A 20,996-nucleotide genomic window follows, 5' to 3' on the forward strand; every position below is an offset into this window, starting at 1 on the left:
TGGTGTTTATTAATAAATAAAGGTTTAAATATTTCAGATGTCATCATTTTTAATTGACTTGCATTCTTAGAGCCATGATCAACACTGCTTGCTATAGGTTTTTTCAAACACCTATCAAAAACAGTTCATTTGTTTTGTTTTGTGTTGGTGTTTTATCTTCCAAGGAGGCATATGAGCATGTCCAGTTGCTGCCAGGGATTTAGTAAGTATCACACAGAGAACACAAGTAAACATTTTTAGGTAATGAAACATCGACATTGTTGAGGACAGTATTTATTACTTCTTTCATTCAGCAATCTTTATGGATTGTCTACCAGTACTTATGGGTTGATTTTAGATACACAGCAGACTCTGTCTTCCTAAGGTTACACCAGACCCCATACTTGAACACTGTATGTCACAAAAACTGATTTGTTCTTAAATATGAAGAATTGCTTTAAAGATGGCAAACATGGTTATAGCTTGTAATCCTGGGTTTGACCTTATGTGAAAGTTTGGCAATAGAGAGCTCCTATACACAACCTCTCCTCCAAGAGAACATTTAGATATACTATTTTTATTTCTAGTTTAGTTAAAAATACACATTTATGTGGGAGAGGTCTCATTTCCCATTTAGAAGGGCTTATGGAAACTGGACTCATCCTACTAACCTCTCTCTGAGCTAGTAAAGCACTATGAACTGCATTTAGAATTGCAAAGTAAACTTAGTTATCAACATTGTAGGCAGCCTATTCTTGATGATATTCATCAATCATACAGAAAAAGTATTGTAGACAGAAATAACAATTCATTGAGAAGTCATGTATTTTTTTATCTTAGAATATATTTCATCTTAATGGTAGGTCTAATCTCTTATTTATATTTGGTTTATTCTAACATATTTTCAGAAATTAAGTATCTGAGCACCCAGAAGTTAGCTTTCTATGAGTATATATTACCAGTAAGACAAAGCCAGCCTGAGGTTAGAAGGGAGCATGAATAGTCCACAAGTAACTGAGAAATGATTAAGTGCCCCTATGGCTACAATATTCTGCTGGCTGTATCATGAATGAATTAATTGATGATTATTGGCATCAAGAAATCTGAAGACCAAAATAAACCTGATGAAATGTGTTGTATGTTAATACATGGTGCAAGAATACTGAGGCACTTCTAGCTATGTGAATTTGGTCTCTGCATCTCAGTTTATTCAAGGGCTATTTCTGGATAACCATATCTGCATTATATTACATCTTTTCATATATGTGGTTCATAAGTACCATCTGTAAATAAACATTCATCATTTAAAAAATCAAAAGAAAGGGAGTAAAGACTCAAAAATCAGTTAGCTTTTTTTGAAAAGTATTTTTAGTCAAAAATTATTTAACCAAAGTATTTGATGATGGAAATGTTTTATTCACTTTCTCAATATGCAGTTAACAATTCTGCATTACTGCTTATAGCACAGGAGACAGCTGTTCCAAAGAGGAAAACATTGTTAATAGACGTAAGAATGCAACGAATAACATTTGACAGATTATTAAAGAGATTCTGATGATCTCCTTCCTTTACCATATCACTTCTTCTTAGAAGAGATTTACACAGCTATAGCCATCCATTTCTTCCTAAAAGAAAAACCACTTAGCAAAAGTAGCAGAAAGATTTCGATATTTTATTTGGGGTTTTCTATGTCTCTCTCTCCTAAGCCTAAGAATGTCTTGGCTTTTTTTTGCCTCTATTTGTCAGAATGCTAAGAAAATAAACAAATAAAATATAAGTTAATTTTTTAAAAACCTACTTTTCCCAATAATGATTACTTTGCAGTGAAAAATAATTCTATCTGAAAAGAGAAATAGAATTGTGAAATATGTTGATCATTGTCATCAATTTAGTATAACTGGAATGTCCCCAGATTCTCCAGTCCTATGGGCATGTCATACTTAACTCTTAAACATCCAGAGTAAATGACGGAGCTCTCATTTCAAGTAACTTGGGTAATCCATCCCCTCATCATCACTCCTTTACTCCTGAGGGTTCCTGGGGGTCAGACTTAAATGCTCCTGGTGATTGCCATCCACTGCTTGCTCCAAGTTCAACTTTTGATTTCTTCTCTCCAAATCTTGCATGTGCTGCAGCCACCCTTTCTCATCTTGTTTCACACTGCCTTAAACATGGACATAGTCCTACCTCCTTCCTTCTCCAAAACACCATTCTTGCTTTTGACAGACATTGAGACTTGTGGGGGAGATAGAGGAACAAAGAACAGAATTCAGCATTAAGGTCCCACCGTGACTCTTTTCCTCACTTTTGCTCAATCTGGACACACTTCCGTTGAATCTGCTCTCATAACTTCTCTCAGTCTTCCCTCATATCCTCTTAGTTCAGTGCTAAGATGCCACCTCCTCATTTTCTATTGCAACCCTCTTTCTTAACTTTTATTTTAAGTTCAGGGGTACATCTGAAAGTTTGTCACATAGGTAAACGTGTCCGGGGGGGTTGTTAAACAGATTATTTCATCACCCAGGTATTAAACCCACTACCCAATAATAATCTTTTCTGCTCCTCTTCCTCCTCCCACCCTCCATCCTCAAGTAGACCTCAATGTCTGTTGTTTCCTTCTTTGTGTTCATCAATTCTCATCATTAGGTCCCACTTATAATTGAGAACATGCAGTAGTTGGTTTTATGTTTCTGCATTAGTTTTCTAAGGCCAATAGCTTCTGGCTCCATCCATGTCCCCGGAAAAGACATGATCTCATTATTTTTTATGGCTGCATAGTATTCCATAGTGTATATGTATCACATTTTCTTTAACCACTCTGTCACTGAAGGGTTTTTAGGTTGATTCCATGTCTTTGCTATTGTGAATAATCCTGCAATGAACATTTATGTGCATGTGTCTTTATGATAGAATGATTAACATTCCTCTGGGTATATACCCAGTAATAGGATTCCAAACTATACTATAGTGGGGTACGATAACCAAACAGCATGATACTGGTACAAAAACAGGGACATAGACCAATGGAACAGAATAGAGAGACCAGGAATAAGGCCGCACACCTACGACCATCTGATCTTTGACAAAGCTGACAAAAACAAGCAATGGCGAAAAGACTTCCTATTCAATAAATGGTGGTGGGATAACTGGCTAGCCATATGCAGAAGATTGAAGCTGGTCTCCTTCCTTATACTATATACAAAAATCAACTCAATATGGCTTAAAGACTACCTAAAACTATAAAAACCTGGAAGACAACCTAGGCAATACCATCCTGCACATACGAACAGGCAAAGATTCCATGACAAAGACACTAAAATCAATAAAAACATTGGCAAATGGCATCTCATTAAACTTAAGAGCTTCTGTACAGCAAAAGAAACTGTCAACAGAATAAACAGACAACCTACAGAATGGGAGAAAATATTTGCAAACTATGCATTTGACAAAGGTCTAATATCCATCATCTATAAGGAACTTAAATTTACAAGAGAAAAACAACTCCATTAAAATGTGGGCAAAGGACATGAATAAACACTTCTCAAAAGAAGACAGAGATGTGGCCAACAAGTATTTGAAAAAAAGCTCAACATCACTGATCATTAGTGAAATGAAAATCAAAACCACAATGAGATACCATCTCATACCAGTCAGAATGACTATTTATTAAAAAGACAAAAAATAACAGATGCTGATGAGGTTGTGGAGTAAAAGGAACACTTACACATTGTTGGTGAGAGTGTAAAGTGGTTCAACCACTGTGGAAAGCAGTATGGCAGTTTCTTAGAGAGCTAAAAGCAGAACTACCAGTTGACCCAGCAACCCTCTTATAGAGTAGTTTAATTCCCTTTTGTTTTATTTCTTTTTTTTTTTTTTTTTTTTTTTTTTTTTTGAGATGGAGTCTCGCTGTCGCCCAGGCTGGAGTGCAGTGGCGCGATCTCGGCTCACTGCAAGCTCCGCCTCCCAGGTTCACGCCATTCTCCTGCCTCAGCCTCCCGAGTAGCTGGGACCACAGGCGCCCGCCACCGCGCCCAGCTAATTTTTTGTATTTTTAGTAGAGACGGGGTTTCACCGTGGTCTCGATCTCCTGACATCGTGATCCACCCACCTCAGCCTCCCAAAGTGCTGGGATTACAGGCGTGAGCCACCACGCCCGGCCCCTTTTGTTTTATTTCTATCACCTAGATAAACCTGTGCACAAATGAACTTGTGTTAACAACAACACATTTCCCTGAGATAATTTTGCCCCCCTCAGTGTATGATGAGGGTGATGGTAGTTTCCTATTTAAAAAAATAGCAATAGTTGCTTTGTTATATTGACATACCCAATAGAAATATATTGGTCAGCTTTTGGAAAAATAGATCAAGTCTAGTTTCCAACATTGGGAACAAATTTGATCACAAGAAATTTCCAATCAGACATTTTCATATCAATGTCAGTGAACACATATAGGAATGATCCACATAATCATTACTCATTGTTTTCTTTCAATGATATAGCTTCAAATCCCTATCTGCTAGACTAGTCAGTGGATACAAAACAAGTTTGAGAAACTTCATCAGCTGAGGTGTTCCATCTACATCCCTCCTTACCCCTGTTTAGGAACCATTGCCTAGTTTGCCTTCTCCACCAGAACTATAATTCTTTAAACCCCATTTTTCATTTACTCAACAGATTGAAACATTTCCTAAAGTTGAATATTGACCCAGAACTTGGAATATCTATACCACATTGGTTTATACTAAGTTCTGTTTTTATCAAGATTCTTTGGGTCACTTTCTCAATGGAATTTGCCTCATAATTACCTAAAAGGGAAGATGCTTCTGTGTATGTTCATTTGTTTCAGGGTAATATTGTCATCCATAGCTGCTCTCCAATGCAAAAAACTGAGTACTCATGGTATATAGGGAGGCAGATAGGGAGATTCATCTCTGTTCCTAGATCTTTGTAAAGACTTTGGCACAGAGACAATACTCAGTAAATATGTTTTAATTGAACTGAATAATTGTTTATTATTTCTGCCTTATGATATCAGAACTACAATAACCTCTGAATATACATCCAAAAAAAGAGAATATATTTCAGCTAAAACTGACTTGATGAAATCAGAGAACACAGGAAGTTCTGGATATCTGCAGATGGAGTTTAATAAATAGGAATAAAAGGCTCAATAAAAAAGACACACACACACACACACACACACACACACACTGCAAATGGAAGCAGCCAGACAAAAGCAATAAAGAACAAACAACTAAAACTAATTAGGGAAAGAAAAAGAAATCGAAATCAGAATTAGATGACAAAATTTACTGGTCAGCTTATGGAAATAGATGTTGCTTGATGGAAATCAGCCTTTTCTCTGTGTTTCTAAATATCCATTACAGAATTACTCCAACTCAAGAGATAGTCATTTAGTGATAACTAGTAGAAATTCCTGATAATGGAGATGAAATAAATTTGATTTGGGGATAAAAAAAGAAGAGACATAAGAACAAGAGAGTTGGATTTCTTAAAAAAATGTGGAGTATCCCACACTAAAATGATATCAAAGAAATGTTTTTTTCTGCAAATGTTATAGCCAAGCATCGATTGGGAGGGTTGCTATTTAAAAGGCAGCCTGTCTGGTTAAGGGAGATGAGCCAGAAGATCACTGAAGCTTTCTGTCTGTCCTCTCCTTACCTGAGTAAGGAAGGAGGCAAATCATTGTGTGTTATTTTTAGTGCAGTGAGAAAAAAATAATCTGGTTTATATCATGTTGAAAACAAAAGTAACACCATATGTTGTACCCACCGAGAACCATTATGATAATACATCAGTCGGGAAGTGCATAATTGCTCAGCTCAGAAATGGCACCGAGTCACAGCACTGACACCAGCAAATTTTCTGCAATTAGTGTTTGGTTCTTTTTTCTCTGCCAGGTTAAAAATAATAATAATGATGATATGATAACAGAGCCTCTCTTCAACCACTGAAATGCTGATTCTCTTGTAATGTCTTGTTTGCCGGCAAACTCTTATTTAGGAAGACAATCCACTGTCTTTGGAATAAAAGATTTTGTAATAAATACTCACAATCCTCATTTATTTTCATTGAACAGAGGTTTTATTCTTTCTGCTTCATTCCAATTCCACCTTCTCCTAGAGCATATCCTGCAGTTACCTCTCCCTCTTCTGAAATATAAGTAGAACATCAGTTATCCTAGGCTATTTATTATTTAGCCTATTATTTGTCTTGGTTCATCTCTTGAGTTTAATTAAATCTGGGAACTTTAGCTTAATCCGTGCATGAGAGCCAAGGGTCTTTCAGCATTCTATAATCTTATGCAGAACTGTGTGGGTATGTATTGTTTGTGTATTTTTCTGGAGAGTCAGTTACTCTCACTAGATCGTAAAGGGGACTTGGTAACCAGAAGTATCTCAAGACATTTAATCCTAGAAGCACAAAGAAAGTATAAGTTGTCTCTTATATTGCTTTTGCCAAATCCAGTTTAACACTTCAGTAACGTTAACTATTGTGTCATGGTTCTAAGGGTCTTTACTTTATTAACTCAGTGAATCCTTGTAGCAGTCTATAAATGGATTATATTATCACCCCCGTTTTACAGATAATAAAACTGAGACACAGGTTCATAAAGCTGGTAAGAAGGAAAGCTAGGCTTCATACTCAGGCAGTTGGGTTTTAGAGACCAATGCTCTAAATTGTGTATTACCATTACACAATAATTCACTTAAATTATCTCATGTAATGCTTGTAGTTGTATTCAAGGTAAGTTTGATAATCCCCATTTAACAGATGAGGAAATTTAAGTTCTGAGAGGCTAGATAACAAGCCTCATCTCATTCATAAAGCCTCAGAAGAAGAGTTCAGCTCATGTCTGTCTCCCTCAGATAAGGTATTCGGTAGCTTCTCTGCAGGGCTAGAATTTCAATTAAATACTACAAACATTGCTAAAAGGTCTTCTAAACTTGGGGAAAATATTTATAGAAATCCACCTAGTTATTGTCAGTCCAAAGCAGCGTACTTTTTTATATAGGGATGAGAGTAAAAAATCATTGATTTGAGTAAATCATCATTTACTGTGCTTTCTTTCCATTTTAATTTTTACTGTTAAACATTCTTGTCTGAATTCCAGACTAACAACTACCTTCCTCATATCACCACCTGGATGTCCAGTAAGTATCTCAAATCTATATTCCTGAAACCAGAGGCCTCATGATACAAAACTGCTCGTCCTTCATTCTTCTCTCCAACAATGGCAACTCTGTTTTCTCATGCGCCCACACAGAAATTACTGGGGTCATCACTGATTCTTTCTTTTTACCCATATCCTACATCCAAATTGCTGGCGAGCCCTGTTGGATCTAGCAGTATAACACATAAAAACTCCCACCACTTCTCTTCACCTCCCAGCTCACTGGTCTGTGGGACCCGCCTCCACCTATCCCCCAGGTGATTACAGTAGCCTTCTCGCTGTTCTCCCCACCTCTGCCTTTAAGCTCCAGTACTCTCTTCTCATCGGTGTGGCCAGGGTGACCTTATTAAATGTCTATTTAGTCATTCTAATGTGCTGTTCCATACAGAAACCATGTTTTAGTAGTGAAGTTGAAACTGAAGTTAATTTAAATGAATGAAACTTAAAATTCAGGTCTTCAGTAACACTTGAAACTCAAGTCCTAAGCCACCTTTCAAGTGCTCCATAGCAACAAGTGGTGAGTGACAATCCTGCTGGACAATGCAGATATAGAACGTGTCCATTGGTTCAGAAAATTCTATCAGACAGCATTACGGTGGTTTCCCATTGGGCCCCAAGTGATCTGGTTCCTTCATCCACTCCCCACCCCTAATCTCTCCAACCTCATCTCTTTCCCCTCTGCCCTCACTCATTCAGCTCCAGTTTCACTGGCTTCCTGGCTAGTTCTTTAATGGGCCAAGTATCACCCTGCTTCAGGTCCTTTGCAGCTGCTCATCTCTCTCCTGGAGTCATCTTCCCCCTGATATCTCCATGGCTTGCTGTCAGGTCTCTGCTCAAATGTCAGGTTATTAGACAGACTCTGTGACCACCCTAGTTTAAAACAGCAGCCCATCAAAGTCTTTAACCCTCTTAGCATTTACTCAGATTACTTTTTCATTTAGCATTTATCACCATATATTTACTTATTTTTCTCTCTCCTCCCATACTCCTTGAAATATGAGCTGCACAAAGGACAAGATTATTATTTTGTTCTATTCTAAGCATCTAGTGTACTTTCTGGCAGACTGCAAATGAAAGAAAGAAAAAATGAAAACATGAATTGTGTTTTATTGCACAGGAAGCAGTGGCTGGGACAAGCTGTGGAAAAAGTACGGATCACGCTTTCCCCAGAATGACCTCTGCCAGTATGTCACATCAGGTGACCTCACTCAGATGCTGGACAACCTAGGGCTTAAGTATGAGTGCTATGACCTTTTTTCCACCATGGACATATCTGACTGCTTTATTGATGGTAATGAAAATGGAGACCTGCTTTGGGACTTTTTGACCGAAACCTGCAACTTTAATGCCACAGCACCACCTGATCTCAAAGCAGAGCTTGGGAAAGATCTACAAGAGCCTGAATTTAGTGCTAAGAAAGAGGGGAAGGTTCTTTTTAATAATACTCTGAGTTTTGTAGTGATCGAGGCATAACTATCAATCACAGAAGTATATTCAAAAATTATATTTTGAACAACTCGGATCACTCATTTATTTCCATATTAAAATCACAAACTCATCCATTAATGTAGATAAAGCACCGTTTGGATGTGAGATGTAGCAAATTCCAAGACATTATTGGGCTTCCATTTGGAATCATATGGGATACTGCTGGTCTTATCCTGTCCCTCCTCCAGGTAGAGAGACCACATGCAGGCTCAACATAACATGAGCTAGAAAAATTAGACGACTGAATTTCTATGGCATATTGATAATAAAATTCATTCCATTTGCTGATTGTCTGAAATTTTCTAGAATACTAATAAAATATATACTATAGATTCTTCATTAGTGAAGTATGCACTTATCAATACTTTGAACACAAAGCCTGTGTTACTGATTTGGCCCTTTTGTGAAGAAACATTTGTCTTTGTAGGTTCTTCTGTTGTACTTTCTATCTTACTTTTATTAATTTTTAAGAGTAAGCACCTTTAGAATATTAAAAATTAATTCTTTATCACGTGTTGTCATTTCTTCCCATTGTGTTTTCTCTTGTAATTTTATCTGTGAATTAATAGCTTTTTGTTTGTCTTTTTGATATACTGAAGTTTTCTATTATATTCAGCCAAAATTTTTTTTTAAGTCTGGGCTTCTGACACATTTTAAAGGCCTTCTAAATCCAAGGTTTTAGAATACTAACATTTTATCAAAATAATATTATAGTTTTGCTTTTTTTAAAAAATGAAATCTTTAATATGTTTGAAATTTAGATAAGTATAAACAGTGAGAACTGTTTTCCCTCAAAATAATAGCCAGATGTATAAAAAAAATTATCAAAGAACAAAAAAACACAAAACTAAAACCTGTTCTAGCTTAAAATGCACCTTTTACCAGATTTCTAGGAATTGGGTAAATGCAAGGTTCTAGAAAACCTTCAATGCGTTTTGATACTTTATAGTTTCCTCTGTCACTCTCAAGACCTCCTATAACACCAAGAGTCATCTTTGGACTGTAGGATTTCAGGGGGGTTTTGAAAACAAATTTGATGTTTCTTATTTTTAATAATAACCTCTGTCATTTTTGACGTAAACAGTACATATCTTTAGCTAAGTAAATAACTAATTTAATAATTAATAAATAAATATTTTAAGTATGTAAATAATTAGTACTCCCTGTCACAAACAAAACAAAAGTAAGGTTTTACTAAACAGCTCATGAGCCCTCATTCTGCCAATGAGGAAGCCTTCAACCCGGTGTGATACTCACTCTTTCATGTAATAGGGCTTCCATGTAATGCTGCCGTATAATCACTTTAAAAAGTTAAACGACCCCTCTCGATCACCTAGTTTATCCCTAGGGAATACACCGGCATAGAGAGCCTATTTACACTAATAAACTACCAAGCTTTGTTGTTCATAATAAGTAAAATGGACTTGCATTGCTCTCTTTTTTTGGACAACTTCATCAATGCTTTTTGAATTATACGCTTCAACAAATGAAATGACAGTTATCCAATCAGGTTCCTGAATATGAACACTGAACCATTAATCATACTGATATGTACTACTGACAAAGGAAATCTGTGAGGCACACATGATTGATGGGTATGGAGCCATGAAGACCTTGAAGAGCTTCACCAGAAGTATGGAAATCAAGACTTTACAGAGTCTTTTGTATAAAGCACACGTGAAAAAACAAACAAAAATAGAACTAACAATGCTATATTGAAAGATACGAAAGAATTGCAATCCATAGATTGGTGTTTGTAAACATGGCCTTTTTCTTGTCCGCATTAAACCCTTAGTATACAAGGATAAATAAATTCTCACCTGCTTAATTTTAGTGCAATTGAAACACACAAGCCTTTTTAAAGAGAGAAATTAGAAATTCCCATGAAAACCTACTAGTTAGCAATGGGAAGCTGTATAAATTCAAGGGATAAACCTATCCCTGTTTTCTTCTTGCACTGTATGATAGTACCAAAATTTGGGACAGTCACATACTGACTTTTCAGGTTTGTTCTTGTGTTTCAGAAAGAAGTGCTCAGCGTGAATTTGGAATGTTGTTTGATGTATCGTTGTGGATCTCTCAGTGTTTAACATGGTGACTTGCATATGGTAAATGCTAAGGGGATCAATGAATTATTTCCTTCTCAAACATTTATCTTATACCTTGTGTGTTCATATTATTATTAGAAACAGAGCTCAAGAAACCCAACAAAGTTATGTGTTGCCAGTGTAAACCTTAACTTATTTAGGACTCTTTCAGACACTTTTTTGCATGTATTGTTAGGGCATATTGCCAAAACCCAAAGAGGAAGCATGATGTGGAGCACAGCATTTTAGGGTTTGATATTTGCTTATTATAAAAATTGGTGACTTTTTTATGGCCCTGCCATTCTGGGCCATAAAAGTTAAGTAATTGCTAATGCACATCCATAAAAAGAGATGCAAAGGCCATAGGAGAATACTAGATCTTAAGTCTGTGGAACTGCACAGACCCAAAGGTATATTTAATCTATTTTAAATGTTTGTTTAATGAGAATAGCTGGCACATAATACTTTATTATTGAAATCATATTTATATGTGTCACCTCATCAGAATGTTACTTCTAAGAAAATGTGAGCTTCTTGCGAAGTCCCACAGTGGAGTGAGTGGATTAAAATAATCTTGTTAAATAAAGCTGTAGAGGCAGACTTACTGGGTACAAATTCTGGTTGTATTAATTACTCACCAAGTGACATTAGGCAACTTATTTTCTCTCTATTCTCATATTTCTTCATCTGCACAATGAAGTGAATCATAGTATCTACCTCAGAAGATGGTTATGAGAAGCCCAGGAGTTAAGCTTCATAAATATGCACATAAAGTGTTCGACTCATCAGGAATACTCAAAAATATTAACCACCACTGTTATTAGTTACTCATGGAAACTCAATACAAAATGCAGAGTAAATAAAAAGTTTAAGGAAAATTACAACTAAGGCCAGAGAGCTAGTACTGGTAGGAACTGACCCAGTTTCTGACCTTGCAATTCTTAGCCACAGGAAGATGGCCTCTGTGTCTTTCAGAGCTAAGCTGCTCCTCCAGGAGACTCAAGGTGCCATCAGGATTGCACCATCCCAGCCCCACCTTAAGGGATCTGCCTCCCTTAGCCATCCATGCTCTAAGTGCCTGTGCTCAGTACTATGTGAAATGGCCCCATCTCAACCCTGCCTGATGAGACTATCCAGCTGGCACATGGATAGAAACCTATAGGCGGAAATTGATGAAACAGTCTTTCTGAAAATTACGAAATGCATCCATTAAAAATTCTCTTAAAAATGTGAAATTACAAATCTGGGGCAATGAGACATTCATTCACTTATTCGTGATATATACAATTAATCAATATTTATTGAGTACCTCTTAGGTGTGAGGGAGTTTTCTAAGCAAAGGACATATCACAGCAAAACAATAACAACAACAACAACAACGAAGTTCCAGACCTCATGGACCTGATTTCTAGTGGGTGAAATAGACAAAAAATAAATATATGCCAGAGAATGATAGGTGGTATTAAGAAAATAAAAGTAAATAAGGGGAAAAAGAGTACCAGATGGGGTAATATTAAGTGGAGTGATCCGGGAAGCTCTCTTTAAAAGAACAAGATTTGAACAGAGATTGAAATGCAGTGAAGGAGCAAACCACGCGTAGAGTTGGGAGAAAAGCATTTGAAGAAGTACAAATACAAAGGCCCTGATGTGGAAATAAGCTTTACATATCTAAAGGATAATAAGGAGGCGAGGTGGCTTTCTATAGTAGCTGAGCTGAAAGGTCCTAAGACAGATTCAAGTCTAGAGTCGCCACTGTGGGCCACATGTGGGAGGACCTCACTGGGATGCCATGGTTTGAAGGTAAGGCATGGAACCAACTTGCAGAGAGAATGAGAGACGCCAGGAGTGTAAGACCACATGGCCTTTGAATGAGAGATGAGCTTTGGCTGTCTCAAGGAAGGGTTCTTGCAATTTCTATTCCCATCTGTGTCTAACCTGAAAACAAATACCATTTTACTCCAGGAGTCCTTGTGGGTGTCTGCTTCTTGCCTCCCAAATGTCTTAGGTAGAGCAAAATAGAAGATCTTATTTGGTTCTTATCTCATGAATTAGAAAGATTATTTATTATTATCCTATTTCATAGGTGAGGAAACAGATACTAATACATTGAATAATTTAACCCAGCTCCCAAAGCAAGTTGATAACAGGAAGTTAGCCAAACCCTATACCTGCCAACTCACACTGTATGTCTACATATTGGGCAAGTTAAATATGTGATCTTCATTCATCTTAGATGCAGAGTATGACTTCATAGAACTAAATCACCTTTGTCCCCAAACATCCACTTGTACATTGAAGGGGATCTGATTATAAAAGGGAAGAAGAAGCAATCAGAGGATCAGAGTACTATGAAAAAAAATCACTTCCTTGAATAATGAGATAGTACTCTTTCTAAATACTACGCTTCACTAACAAGTTGTAAGCTTGTCATAAATATCTGATTTTTCCATCCCATTGCCTTGACTTTTGCCTGTATTTCTCTGCCTCACCTCCTACCAGGTCCCAGACATCACCATTTTCAGTTTAAATTATCTGTCATCCATACCCTAGCTCCCCTACGATTCATAAACTGTGCAATACACATCCATAGTACACGATCAACTAATGCAGGATAGTTAAAGCTAAGGATCACGTAATCCATTTCTCAGTGTGATATACACCATAAAAAGGCAACTGCAGTAAAAGGGGGGGTTGATTTAAGAGGCTCCCTGGGTAACAACAGTCACAATTTCTAAGTGTGCCAAAAATTAATTAGGGTTCTGAGTCAGATTATAGTAATCTCTGTGGCAACGGATTAATAAATACAGCAACACACTGTTATGGAGGCTGCACTGACACATGGGGATACTTTATATAAGCAGTGTCTTTCCATGATCATATTCTTTTCTTGAAGAATTCTCTGTGTTTCCTGGCTTGTCTTAATGATACTTGAAGGACTTTGCAAACAACCTGCTCAGGAGAGAAAATGTCGAAATAAATCACAGGGTCCATGAGGTATAGTCCAAGCTTGGTGAGTTCTCCAAAGACATTTGCTATAGAAGATGCAGAAAAGTGTCAGTACCTTTATTTATGTTCTACAGCTAACTAATTTCATGCTAATTTCATTTCTATACTGTGATTCCTTTTTCTGCATGTGTTGATATATGGGTTTCATGAGTTAATTCTCTGGTTTTCAATGCAGGCAGACTGGACATAAATCCCAGGGTTTTGTAGAAGAGGCAATTGCTCCATGCTGCTTATTATCAGCACGAGCACATTGCAGCCTTAGCTTATTTATCAAGATATTGCTGCCTCATGCTGCACATTTCCCAACAGACTTCATCTACCCCACAATAGCCTTTAATGGAAGGTGCATTACCCTCCTTGTGGTTTGTTTATAATTACTTTTATTTCTCCAGGACTGATTGGAAGAAGAGTTTGGACTTATTCCTCATTGTATAAGTTACCAAGGCAAGGAAATTATCCAGGGCTTACTGCTCCAGTAGAAGCCTCATGGGATGGATTTGTTTGGGCAAGGTTGGCAACTTATGAGTTTCCCATCTGTGTGTCCTAGGAATGATGGAGCAAAAACTGGCTCTTCAGCTTGGCTGCTTCCCTCTGTTTTCTTTGGCCATTCTAATTCATAGTTTCCAGCTTGAAAAAGAGTTAATCATGGAGGAAGATTCTTTGCTAAATAAAACAGACCATAGGAGATTTAAAAGACCCCATTTTAATAATAGTTAACATTTCTTGAGGGCTTATTATGTGTCGTGCTCATGTTAAGTGTTTATAGGCATTATACAACCTAATCCTCATAACAAGCTTATGAGTGAGTTAGTTACAATTTCTATTCCAATTTCACAAAGAAGGAAACTGAGGTTTAAAGTATATATTAAATTATATCATGTGTACCTCATTCTCACTTCTGGTGGAGCCAGGATTCTAATACACACGAATTAACCCCAGGGACCATGTTTATAATCACTACATCTTGCTGTCTTTAATGTTGACCTTCATTGACTCTCTGTCCCTTTTCTTCCTCTTTAAGTTTCATATAGGAATTATCTCCTAGCTTCTTAATTTTTATTCTATTTCCCAGGGACAGATCTCACCTGGTGACTCTAGTATAAAGATAGTACCTGTTTGACTTGGTCAACTTTGGCCCAAAATATATTATCTTCAAGAGGCAAAATACATTATCTTCAAGAGGCAACTTCTGTATGATTATGGCTTGGTCTCTTGGGCAAGAAAGAACAATCTCAGTGAACTGATCCATTTTTTTGACCTTGTATAAACATATCCTCAGTTACTGAGCATCTGATAACAAAAGTCTTTTTAACAGCAAATATTGAGCCCAGTGTAGCTCCAGCTGGACAGGGTCGTGAGGTGAGGTGGCAGAGACTAGCTCCCTCTCCCTTCCTTCTATGGTAATAGAATGTCTAATTTTTAACTAGGTACAAGCCTGCCCAGATAAGACTACACTTCTTATATGCCCTTGGAGTTTGATATAGCCATATGACTAAGTTTTAGACAATAGAATGTGAGAAGAAATAACACAATTTGTGGAACATGATGACAAAGGAAGATATATTCTCCTCTTCTACTTTTTTTCCTTCTGAGTGGCTGGAATGTGGCTGTGGTAGTCAGCTGTGCCAGACCATGCAGACAAGGACAGCAACACTGTAGGAAATGTGGAGAAACAAGGTAGAAGGAGCCGCATCCCTGGACCTGACGGAGCAGAGTTGCCATTTTGGGGTGGACTACCTACCCTCTGAGTGTTACCTGAGAAAGAAAGGGCATTCTACCTTGTATGTACAATGTTAACTTTTTTCGAGTGATAGCAGCTGAAACCACACCCAAACTACCATAGGTAGCTTAATTTGACCCACATATTTCCCATCTGTTTCAGAATCCTTTTTTTAATCTGCAAAGGGATCCAAAAGGAATACTATGAAAATGGTAAAAAAAAAAAAAAAAAAAAAAAAAAACTTGGAAAATATAACAAATTATATTGAGGGTAGGAAAGTGGATGACTGCATTGGAAGAAAAACATTTTTTTAAATGGGGCGAGAAGTGCGTTCATCTTATCAGTCACCTGAGTCCTAGATATTTAATGTGCATTATGTCAAATACTCAAAAGATGAGCAATGACTTAGTCATTCATCATGGTATTTAGTTAGATTTCAATAAAACATAAAAATATGAACATTAACAGATTCTATGAATAGTGCCCATGCACTGCTTTTAAAATTTCTGTGGACTGAAGAATGACCTGGGAGGCTTTTTAGATACGTAAATTTCTTGGTTCCATCCCAAATCTGAACCATGTGTGCAGTTTAGGAATTTTTGAACTGACCAGGTGATTTTCTGGCTCACCAAAACACCTAAACCTGCAATATATTGAGGTTTGGAAAGAATATTATAACAATAAAAATAGTAATAATTATAGAAACATTAAAATCATACTCTTACCTATCTCGACCAGTATTTATCGAATTGCTGCAATTAATAATAATATCCACAGTGAATTGAGTACTTATATTTGCCAGGGACTATATAAAATTCTTGACATATTATTTCACTTTGTTTTCACAATAAAAAGTCAGTCTTTAAAATTATTATCATTTTTCAGATGAAGACTCTGAGGTTTGATAGGTTTAGATAGACTTGCCCACAGTCTAAGCTAAAAAGTGACAGCATGGGGCCTTTTCTGGATTTTTCTCCCTACACAGTCCAGGTGTTTAACTCTTAGACAGGAAGGTCTTTCATGGAATCTTGGAGCCGTCATCATTCAGAGAGAAAAATCATAGCTCAAAGGTTATTCAAATAAGCAATAGTGAGCACACAGGTGTTCAGCATGTCTGTACCTGCCATTTGCAAGATATCATATAGGATCTGTGAAAAGGCGTGAGTTCAGGGATTAGAAGAAAAGAGAGAACATACAAACACATTTTTTGAGTTAAAAGGCCAAGCTTTATATAAATCATTTTAGCAATTTTAAACACACACACACACACACACATACACACACACTTTAGAGATGTAAAAATGCTTTCAGCAGGTTCCCAAGATTGTGATGACTCTAGTTTCAGAATTTTAAATTCACCATGATTTAATAAAATCTTGTTGTGAATTGTTTCAATTTTATAGTTTAATTTTACTGATTTTTTTGTCTGCGTTTGGCTAAGTTATGGTTAGAATTTTTCAATTTTTTTTTTTTTTTTAAAGGTGGAGTCTTGCTCTGTCTCCCAGGCTGGAGTGCAGTAGTGCGATCTCGGCTCACTGCAACTTTCGCCTCCTGGGTTCAAGGGATTCTCGTGCTTCAGCCTCGCTAGTACCTGGGACTACAGGTACACACCACCACTCCCAGCAGATATCTTGTATTTTTTGTAGAGATAGGGTTTTACCATGTTGGCCAGGCCGGTCTCAAAATCTTGACCTCAAGTGATCAGCCGGCCTCAGCCTCCCAAAGTACTGGGATTACAGACATGAGCCACCACACCTGGCCTACATATAATATCTGTGTGTGTGTCATACACACCCAGACATAAAGACATGCACAAATCATTTATATATGTACTTCCACATTTGTATCCCAGATTTGTATCCCACATTTGTATCCCACCCAGATTTGTATCCCACCCAGATTTGTATCCCACATTTGTACTTCCACGTTCTCTATAGTGACAGAAAGCATGACGTGGATTACAAATTCATTTTAATTTAAGATGAATACTTGTGTATTTTCTTAATTTAAAATAATACTTGCATAAGCTAGACACCAGTATACATCAAATTTAATGAGGTTCTTAATTACAGAAGGAAGTTAAACAAAGAAATTAACATACAAGATGTTACATTTAACTCAAAGACATCAACGTATTTTATGCTTTTGTTTTATAGTAAGAATTTTTAACCAACAGTACTACTAGGTAGAGGGAAAAAAAGTCTTCACTTTCAATAAAAATAAAAATGCTAGAATTAAATAGATTAATATATAATTTTATACCTTCATTTATATTATGTGCAAAATTATCTTAAATATTTGTTATGGATGAAGTGGCTTTCTACCAAATTGAGCCTTTTCATAGTAGAAAATGTTAACATAAATTGTAGCATAAATCATTGCCTCATAGAATACCAGGAGGCACATATAAAAACCTATATCTTAACTGCACATATTTCCCATTAACCATAATCTATTAGTAATTGAAATTCATTACAAATTCTTGTAGACTTTATTGCTATCATGCAGCATGACATACAGGACCTGGCTTGCATAACAAGAAGTCCTTGCTGGGAAATATCCTATTAACAATGACAGTGCATTTGTCATTGTGATAATAAACCCGAGAGCTGTCTGTAGACTATAAATTATCAAGGCGCCATTTGTGCTGCCCTGGCTTGAAGGTTTGTCAGTGTTTCCATTTTAAACCCTTGATTTTCAGTGAGTTGTAACTCAACTATCGGAATCTGCAGTGAGCTGCAACTTTACATCCAAGGACTCAGCTCGTGACTTTTTTTTTGAAACAATTCTTAAATATGACTTACATTTTCCAATCAGGAAGAACAGAGGTCTGCTGGCTTGAGGACAATAGTATCAAAGAGATTTGTAAAACATAATCACTTCTGGCCAAGAAAAATATGTTCAGATCTTGTCCAGAATACCTATGGATATTTAAAATCAGAGTTTGTAATGGTCCCTTTTTTTATGCCTTAAAAGGACATTATTTATTTTTTAGGAGGGTAACAACTAAAAGCAAATGTCAGGCCTTCAAGGTAACTACATATGTCAGGGGATTTTTCCTTTCATGCAAAAGCCTCCATTTCCATCCCTTTCGGATTAATAATTTGAAAAATAGAAGAATTTACATGGAGCAGTGAGACACATTGCTGTCAAGGGAGAGGAACATTTGAGAAGCAGATGTATATTTGAAACAGAAATAGTCATGACTGTGTAAATAGATGTGCCTTTGGCTTGGAGGTGAGCTTTACCAGTCTGTGACATTTCTCAGCCAAGGAGCTGGAAGCCAGCAGAACCAGAAAATGCTTTCTGCATTACATGATGGACTGGTTCCACAATCTGCAATCTTTCTTACCTCAAAGTGGGATTGTAGACAATTACAATTACTTGAAACATTTCCCCAATTCCCAAATTAAGGGCATTCACTTCTATGGATACACTGACAGCAACTAAAACTCTTGAGTCTCAAGGTTCTATAGAGGGTGATTAATTGATCTGAGCATTTGGACACCAGTTGCGTACAAGCCTGGATGCCGGGTACCACATGGAAGGTAAAAGTGAAGAAAAAGACTGGTTTCACCTCTCAGAGAGGTTGCTAATTCCTAAGGAAGACTGACAAGTAAGAACACAAATATTATACAAGACAGAGTGAGATGTAAAGCCAAAATTGAGCTATAAAAACTACTTGAGGAAAGGTAAAGCGATTAATTTTTACTAGAGGCCTAAAGAAACAGACTTCATGGACAGGACACATTTAAGCAGGATCTTCAAGAGTTTCATCTCTTTAGAGACCACCATACTCCCCGCTTCCACCCCTCATCCCATTATGTAACACAATGCCCTTTCCTGGGATGCATTACAATGTGAGGAGAATAACAAATTCCTTTTTTTTTTTTTTTTTTTTTTTTGAGACGGAGTCTCGCTCTGTCGCCCAGGCTGGAGTGCAGTGGCGCGATCTCGGCTCACTGCAAGCTCCGCCTCCCGGGTTCACGCCACTCTCCTGCCTCAGCCTCTCCGAGTAGCTGGGACTACAGGCGCCCGCCACCACGCCCGGCTAATTTTTTTGTATTTTTAGTAGAGGCGGGGTTTCACCGTGGTCTCGATCTCCTGACCTCGTGATCCGCCCGCCTCGGCCTCCCAAAGTGCTGGGATTACAAGCGTGAGCCACCGCGCCCGGCATTCCTGCTATAGGAATGACCACTAGCTTGGATAGGGTGGACTAGCAGATACTTGCTCGACTTCTAACAATTACAAATACAAATTCATTGTCAGAGTATGCCAATTGTTTAGAGTGATTGGGAACAACCAAAGTGTAGCCAGCTAGAATAAACCTTCTTTTATTTTAGGGAAATCCTAATGTCTGGGTCCTTCTAGCCCCCTTTTAATGAGACAATAGGACTTCAGTTTTACTCAGTCATTAAGTAAGGGAAAACACAGCAAATATTCATTATATTGAATTTATTCTCAAATGTGTTAAGAAAATCAAATAGTTCAGACAATATTAAATCAATGCTTTTGGTAGATAATTTACTGAGACTACATAAAAAATTCCAAATCTGTGTCCCAGACACTATGCTAAATGATTGCAAATCATGAAGTAGGTTTTAATATTTCCATTTTATAGAATAGGAAACTGATACTTAGGCAAAGTGCAAGTTCTGAGACAGGTTATGATTTGCCTAGTATTAAACAGCTATTCAGAGGTGCCACAGAAATTCAAACTGTGGCTTTACTGACTGCTTGGGCAGTACCATGATCTCTAGCCTCCATACACTTCCACTGTTGTCCTTTAGTCGCAAATAATAAATTAGAGCATTAAGAATGTTAGTTCTCTCCCTCCAAAACTTAGTTCCTATTACCAATTAACTATATTTCAAATTTTTTCTTCTCTTTCTGAAATAATTTCATTGGTGCTCTTCAGATATGTACCATCCTGCTTCAATTTTATCCTCAAGAGCTATTTCAAAACAGTGATTTCATGTCTAAATAAAAGCAAACTAGGCCGGGCGTGGTGGCTCATGCCTGTAATCCGAGCACTTTGGGAGGCCGAGGCAGGCAGATCACAAGGTCAGGAGTTCGAGACCAGCCTGACCAACGTGGTAAAACCTCGTCTCTACTAAAAATACAAAAATCAGCCAGGCATGGTGGCGCGTGCCTATGATCCCAGCTACTCAGGAGGCTGAGGCAGGAGAATCACTTGAACTCAGGAGGTAGAGGTTGCAGTGAGGTGAGATCAGGCCACTGCACTCCAGACTGGGCGACACAGCAAGACTCCATCTCAAAAAAAAAAAAAAACGTAAAATAAGTAAAATGTTATTTTCTCATAAAGGTTATCGATTCTATCAAAATTATATAATATTCTCTTTGACTTATTTAAAATGAAATTTGTAATTCAGGATCCAATTCTCATTTGAAAATAACTGTGGTCTTTGGGACAATCATGTATGTAAAATTTGCTCACATTTGGATAAAAGTTCCACCACTTTAATTTCAAATTCCACAATGTTCTTGGACTCTTTTCTT

The 20,996-nt window shown here is 37.2% G+C and overlaps 1 protein-coding gene across 2 annotated transcripts in view; it reads left to right on the forward strand.

Annotated features, from left to right (window-relative positions):
* HNMT (histamine N-methyltransferase) overlaps positions 1-9,171 on the forward strand; it is a 50,127-nt gene extending 40,956 nt beyond the window's left edge. For both annotated transcript variants that reach the window (XM_055261937.2, XM_055261938.1), the window contains exon 6: positions 8,293-9,171. In XM_055261937.2, the coding sequence (XP_055117912.1) occupies positions 8,293-8,648 (356 nt within the window). In that variant the 3' untranslated portion in view covers positions 8,649-9,171. The remainder of the gene's footprint in view (positions 1-8,292) is intronic.
* The last annotated feature ends 11,825 nt before the right edge of the window (positions 9,172-20,996 follow it).

The sequence above is a fragment of the Symphalangus syndactylus genome, chromosome 22 (assembly GCF_028878055.3).
Source record: "Symphalangus syndactylus isolate Jambi chromosome 22, NHGRI_mSymSyn1-v2.1_pri, whole genome shotgun sequence".
Classification (NCBI taxonomy): Eukaryota; Metazoa; Chordata; class Mammalia; order Primates; family Hylobatidae; genus Symphalangus; species Symphalangus syndactylus.